Genomic DNA, 7,082 nt, shown 5'->3' with positions numbered 1-7,082 from the left:
GATAAGAGAATTTTGTGTATGTGCACAACTATAACTCGTGAACATTTTCTAAAAATGCATAAGTTTTATTATGGTTATTCTACAGTTGTTACAATTATGTAGGGTGGACTGTTAGAAGCATATATAATTGTATCTGCATTTACTGTAAACCACTATTATTCTTTGGATAGCTGACAGATAGTGGTAATTATACTGGAAAGAATGTGAAATAAATAAGTAAATAAAAACATTAAACCCCACACATAAGTCCATAGCTTCATCAAGTAATTACGAATAAATCTCTTCTTACCTGCAATGACTCTTTTGGCAATCTTTAGAACATCAAATATCGAAGCCAGCAGGCCTGCAACTACAAAAAAAAAATAATAATAATAATTACCACGTGTTTGCTACACTAGTTTAAAGGGGTCATGTTTTTATTGCCCGCTCACAAAGCTGTAATGACGCCCATTCAAAAAGTTAAAAGTGATCGACTCATTGACTCTTTCAAAACTGATTCAGCACAGTGTAGGCCCGTGTTGGCCTTGGTTACATTTTAAGTATTTTTTTTTTTTTTTTTTGTAATTTCTGTACAGTCCAAACTGCTTTTAATTTCAGCTCATTCATACGTTTTCACATCATTACAAATAATTCAATAAGCCTGAGAGTCGACAACCGAATCATGTCCGCAAATGTTGAACAAATGATTCAAGCTTGCGTTTTCTTTAGTTACTTGGGAGAAAGGACAAATTTTCCCTTTTACAAAACTTAAAGGAACCATATGTAAGAAATTTATGTCAGTTAATCATAAAATGGCCCTGACATGTCACTAGACATTAAGAAATCATGTTCATTTCAAATACTTATATCACTGACAACAGTGGTCTGGCCAGGATATTGTCATTTAAAAGTGAGAGTTGCAGCCCACAACTGATGTTATTGTTGTCGTTTTGTGTTTTGGTCTGAGGCTCCACCCTCCAGCTATCTACCAATCACGAAGTCAGTAGAGTTTCGTGAGACGGGTTGCCAGCTCTGTTACAGCTGCGGCTATACCAACGTGTCGGATTAAACATGTATAACGTTACGAAACGAAAAAGACCTCGTTTTGAAACCGAAATACGTCGTGACAAAGTCCGAAATAAAACAAGGATTGGTATAGGATATGCCTTTGAAAGATGGAGACGGCTGAAAACGGAGAAGAATTTGAAGACAGATGCTTTCGTTGGTAATTTTTTCCTGAACAGGTAAGATTCATCTATGTTTGGCTAACTTTGCTTCAGTACTCAGTGGATTTTCCGCGGTCGGCCGAGCTAAATGCGTTCATAAAAAGCTTTATATCGCACCACTAGCAGGGTTGGAAAACAACCTATGTTCCGACTGAAATGTGGTATTACAGTACATCTTTGCGAAATATTTGGCTAATCGCCATCTGTAAATTTTTGCGATACATAATTACTTCGCAAAACATCTCTTGTGAAGCATAAACATAATTAACAGAAGAAAAACAAATTACTGTGTGTCACTTGCCGTTGGAAGCTCCTTATTGCAGCCTACTCCTGCAGCTTAGCTGGCAACCTCGAGTCAGGGGGGAGCGGGAGGGGAAACACCGTTCTACAGTATTTTGAATGTGATTGCAGTACCAGTTTTGGCCACAATCCTACATACGGTTCCTTTAAGTCAAATTTTACCAATCTGAAAACTGCAAACATGAAATTGCAATAAATTCTGCGTCTCTTGCTCCCTCTAGTGGCCAAACTAAGTTTGCATTGTTCCAGGCCAAAACCTTAAAGAAAAGTTAGATAATTTAGATAATTTACTCACCCCCTTGTCATCCAAGATTCTTCAGTCGTAAAGAAATTATGTTTTTGAAGAAAACATTTCCGGATTTCTCTTCATATAGTGGACTTGTGCCTCCGAGCTTGAACTCCCAAAATGCAGTTTAAATGCAGCTTCAAACTACGGTGGCCCAGCAGTGCACAACACAACGCAATTAACAAAAGCAAACATAAGCTCAATACACAACGACATTAAAAAAGCAAGCATAAGCGTACAACACAAAGTAAAAAAAACGTCCAAAATGCAGTTTAAATGCAGCTTCAAAGGAATGTAAACCTACGGTGGCCCAGTAGTGCACAACACAACGCAATGTACAAAAGCAACACAAGCTCACAACACAACGCAATAAAAAAAAAAAAAAAAAAAAACATAAGCTCACAACGCAATTAAAAAGCAAACACCAGCTCACATCACAACTGAACGACCACTTTATTTGTGTTGTGAGCTTATGTTTTCTTTTTTTAATGTTGTTTTTTTAATGATGTTGTGTTGTGAGCTTATGTTTGCTTTTTTAATTTGGTTGTGTTGTGAGCATATGTTTGCTTTTTTTAATTGCGAAGTGTTGTGCTGGTCCACCGTACTAAACGATCCCAGCCGAGGAAGAAGGGTCGGTTATTTAAAAAAATTGGCATTTTATATACTTTTTAACCTCAAATGCTCATCTTGTCTAGCGTCAACTCTGTATATTCAGGTTCATGACAGTAAGGTAGGTCGAAAAACTCCCATCTCATTTTCTTCTCCAACTTCAAACTTTTTTTTGTAATTTTGTACTGTCCCAATTGCTTTTAATTTCAGCTCGCAAATGTTGAACAAATGTTTCAGGGTTGAGTTTTCAAAAGATGTCTAATTAGATCCAAGAAACCATTGGCCTCTCTCCCAGATCAGTTTTAAGAACTGGTTCAATAGATTCACTAAAAGATTTGAAATTTCCTGAGCTTCATTCAAATGAAAAGAGCTTATTGTCTAACAAATTGTTCCTCTAAATTCTATTTCTGAGAGTTAGTCAAGAGAAAGGGATAATCCTTGTACAAAATTTACCTTTCTGAAAACGTTTTGTGCAAACATAGGAAACTGCAGTAAATTCTACAACACTTACTCCCTCTAGTGGCAAACTAATTTAACATTAATCCAAACTGAAATCTCAACATTTTTCAAATGCTACTTTTTACTACAAGTAGGGTTAATTCAGGTAAAGTGGGCTGTTTAAGCTTGTACTATGCTCAAAGGGTTTACACTTTCAGAACATAACAATGGTTCTTAATTAAAGGGACACTATTTCTCTGTGGCCACACCTTAAATTAGGTGTCATGGTGAAAGGTAGAAACGTAAGATTTTTATTTGTAAATTAAGGTTGCTCGTAAAATGCAAACAAACACTATTGTGACTATTCAATCCTACCATCAACAGGGAATAAAATGCAAAGAATAACATTTTTAAAAATGTGTTTTTCTTGTAAGGTGTTTAATACTAATGACCCACTTTGGCTCAACGTGTTAGATAAAGTGGGCCATCCTTTAATCTTCAGTAATTATACCCAAAATCATTAATTAAATCAACATTCACTGGTTATTTTATAGTAGACATGTATAATTTACTTTTTTAGAAAACGGAAATGAGACTGCAGTCAGAGATGGAAGAAAGGAAGTCATGGCATTGTTCAATCTGTAAAGTGAAGGATGAGAAAATAGATGCAAAATATAAAGCTTAAAATATGGACACAATTTAAAAAAAAAAAAGAGCATAGGCATGAAAACGTTTACATAGTTACCATTTTAAAATGCTATTTTTTATAAATTCTGGCCTATTTGTTGTTGCTTGTTATAGTCATATTTAATATAGTGTAGTTTTTTTAATCTATATTCTGATATTCATATTTAATGTCAACACGTTGTTTCAGTTGTTTGAAATTTCACACATAGATGTGCATTTACACATGATTGGTTTGTTAAATGTCTGTCAGATCATGTTAATGTTTTTAATGAATACGTGAAATAAATTGATAAGGGATGACCCACTTTAACTTAAATGTAATTTGTCCACATGTACCAAAATGTTTATTGGTAATACATCTTACAAAAAAAAAAAAAAAAAAAAAAAAATCTATGTAACTATATTACAAACTTTACAAAGTGACCCACTTTACTTGAACTCACCCTACATGTTAAGTTATACATTAAAAAAAAACACAAGCAAATTATCATTACAAAAAGTTTTATTAATGTTTGACTGGATGAACAGTGTCCAATTAGCATATTTACAGACAATTATCTACACATTGGAATGAGCAGTTGGACAAAAACCTGAATGGAGTCAAGAGAGAAGACAAGAGCACAAACATTGAGAAAATGAGACTGAGCCAAAGTTGAGTCTGTACATGGTGTCTTTAAGAACTCTAGGTTCAGCTCACAACGCCTGGTAAAGCTACCAAACTACCATCTCGTTTAAGTGTGCCCATATATCTGCCAATCATACAAAATGGCTTAGATGGTCACAGAATGTGAATCCATTGAACTGGAAACCACAGCAGACAGAGAAGTAAAAGGCATTTTCCCAAAACATCTATTGAAATAATTTGATATGCAGGACAAAATTCTGCAGATGACAGACTTCAGTCTTCCACTTGCATTTAGGATGATTCTTCATCAATCTTGGGTGCCAGGTAGTATTTGATGTGTCCCATGTCTGCAATCTTGTACTCAACCACTGCAGAAAAGAAAAAAGGACAATCGTTTATATTGTTTTAACTCAAAGTCAATTTAATATCGGCATGAGTTTTTTTTTTTTTTTTCCATACCTAGTGGAATGTCTGCAGACATGCTGAGTATGACCGTCTTGGACAGAGGAGTGGCTTTGGTGAAGAAGTTCAGGTAGTTCAATGCAAAAATAAGCTGCACTGGCTCATTCATCTCAATTGTCACCTGTAGAGAAGAACACAGAGTTGTGAATTACCTTCATAACATACATACAACAAACTCACAACTGCCACACCTGACTTTTATTAATAACATTGCCAGTGATAAAAAATATATATTACCGCTTCATCCTCCTTGTCAACATTGCTGGTCTGTGAGAGCTTGATGTTGCCTGTGCCCAGCTCTCCGCTGGCAGAGAACTTCACGCCATCCTTGGCGCAAGAGATCATGACAGCATCGCCAATCTGTGAGAGATCCCTGCAGATACGAGCGAATTCACCAGAGGGCATCTTCACCACACAGCTGTATTCCTGCTCCTGAAGGCAAAAAGAGAACGGAACATGATCAGTGGAGAGAATGCAAAAAAGAAATAAAATCACATTCAAATCAGAATTTGTAAAATAAGCCTTACTGGAATGCCAAGCTGCTCCACATCCAGATCCATCAGTTTCATCTCATAGTCTGACACTTTCTCCTGATCTGAAAACACATTTGAAGATCAGCAAGTGCTAGTACCATTATAATTTATAGTTTTATCAATAAAAACATAGTCGGAAAAATATAGATATGGCTTATGTAACGTTACACTGGAATTCTATGTAACAAATAAAGTGTTATAAACTCACTGAGCGTTTCAAAGACAAGCGCCAAAGAGTCTGCATTGTCTTCTGCTCTAAGTGTGATGATATCTTCATTTCCAGCACACTTCAGAATCTTTGACATGCTAGAAAATAAGAATAAAACAATTAAAATTAAAATACTCAGTTTTGATATTTTATTGAAACATACATTACGAAACAAATTCATTCACGCTGTTAAAATTAAACACACCGCTTTATTTTTCTTTTAAAATAGCTATTACAATAGTGACTCTTTTACTGTCAGTTTAAAATTTGGTTTACGTCTCTTTTTGACCAAGTTTTTATTGTCTAATCGCAAAGCCATATTGTCATTCTGCAACCCGGCTCTTTTTCGCGCCAAACAGCTTGAGCGCGGGTAAGTGACGTCACGTCCAGCAGTGAGGACAGAATAGAGGAAACATTCTACGCGCCAAATAGTACTAACGTAAACCTTTTAGGAACGCGATTATTTGATACCTAATAAACCTATATTTAAACAATACTTAGTCATTAAAAGAGTAAAACACATTTTTGTATTTTACAAATGGCGGGCTCCTTTTGGCTCGGGCAGCCGGGCATGAACAGACATGTTCAGCTTTCACACTCTACGCGGTTACATGGCAAATCACACTAAACTTAATTTCTATTAGTAATTTACCTGCTCAGATTGACACCCATGGCCAGGTTTCTGTCGCAGCGGTAGGAGTCGAACCCATCACTCCGGAGCGTGAGCTGCACCAGAGACACATGAGATGAATCCATGCTCTGCAAAGAGATGCCCGAGGAGCTGACATCCCAGCAGGCTTCGGTGATGAGGTCTTTCAGAGCCTCCAGAACCTTCTTAAGGATTGATCCTTGAACGAGACGTGCCTCAAACATTGTGTTTTTTTATTATTATTATAACGTTAGGATGAAAAAAGTTATCTAATTCCTGTTACGACACAAGCGCGGCCTGGCTTTCTGCTTGTCTTCAAGTGCAGGAACGCAGTAATCTAAGGCTATCAAAGTGTTTAAGCGCTAGCACGTACAAATCCAAAGACTCTAAACGAAACTCAGGTGTCTCTGTCCCGTCTCGACTTCTCTCGAGGCTCTGAATGTAACTGCGCGCGCTTTTGCAGGGACTTTCATAAACTGGCCCACTCTTGGCTTCGTCATTTCCTCTGACGCTGGACTCCTCCTGTAACATTGACGGAAGTGCAGCCACTGGCCACAAGAGGGCGTCATTTCACACTCATTTGGTTGATTGCACTGTCAGATTGTGCTTTGTGAAATCAGTAAGCAACTTAAATTAACTTTTTTTTTCTTTAGAATGTTTAAGACGGACATTAAGTGACTAAAATATAATTTGAAGACAGCATTTATGGGAAACAAGGGCTGAAATATAAAAAAAATCTACAAATTACATTAATATCTGGGTGTATATGTAAAATATATAACATATCTATCTATCTATCTATCTATCTATCTATCTATCTATCTATCTATCTATCTATCTATCTATCTATCTATCTATCTATCAAATTTAATGCTCCTATCCTGCATTTGACAAATATTGAAAATTGTGAATTGAAGTGCAGCAACTGGCCGCAAGAGGGCACCATTTTAAACGTCAATTATTCATTTGAGCTAAAATTGTTTGCCTTGCCTCTCGTTTGCTGTTATTGTAGTCAAGAGATGTAAGACGTATGTTGTTAACCATGTTGTATGTTTTTCTACAATGGTAATTTAAGCAGTT

The 7,082-nt window shown here is 36.3% G+C and overlaps 1 protein-coding gene across 1 annotated transcript; it reads right to left on the bottom strand.

Moving 5' to 3' along the window:
- Positions 1–4,009: 4,009 nt before the first annotated feature.
- Positions 4,010–6,491, bottom strand: pcna (proliferating cell nuclear antigen). Its single transcript, XM_073829632.1, has 6 exons — positions 6,006–6,491; positions 5,354–5,451; positions 5,140–5,207; positions 4,850–5,044; positions 4,610–4,733; positions 4,010–4,518 (listed from the first exon to the last, which is right to left on the bottom strand). Exons 1-6 carry the CDS (start codon positions 6,224–6,226, stop codon positions 4,442–4,444), a joined length of 783 nt encoding a protein of 260 aa, XP_073685733.1. The 5' UTR covers positions 6,227–6,491; the 3' UTR covers positions 4,010–4,441.
- Positions 6,492–7,082: the final 591 nt, after the last annotated feature.

Source organism: Garra rufa, chromosome 23 (genome assembly GCF_049309525.1).
Source record: "Garra rufa chromosome 23, GarRuf1.0, whole genome shotgun sequence".
Taxonomy (NCBI): domain Eukaryota; kingdom Metazoa; phylum Chordata; class Actinopteri; order Cypriniformes; family Cyprinidae; genus Garra; species Garra rufa.
This window is presented reverse-complemented; position numbering and strand designations above follow the sequence as displayed.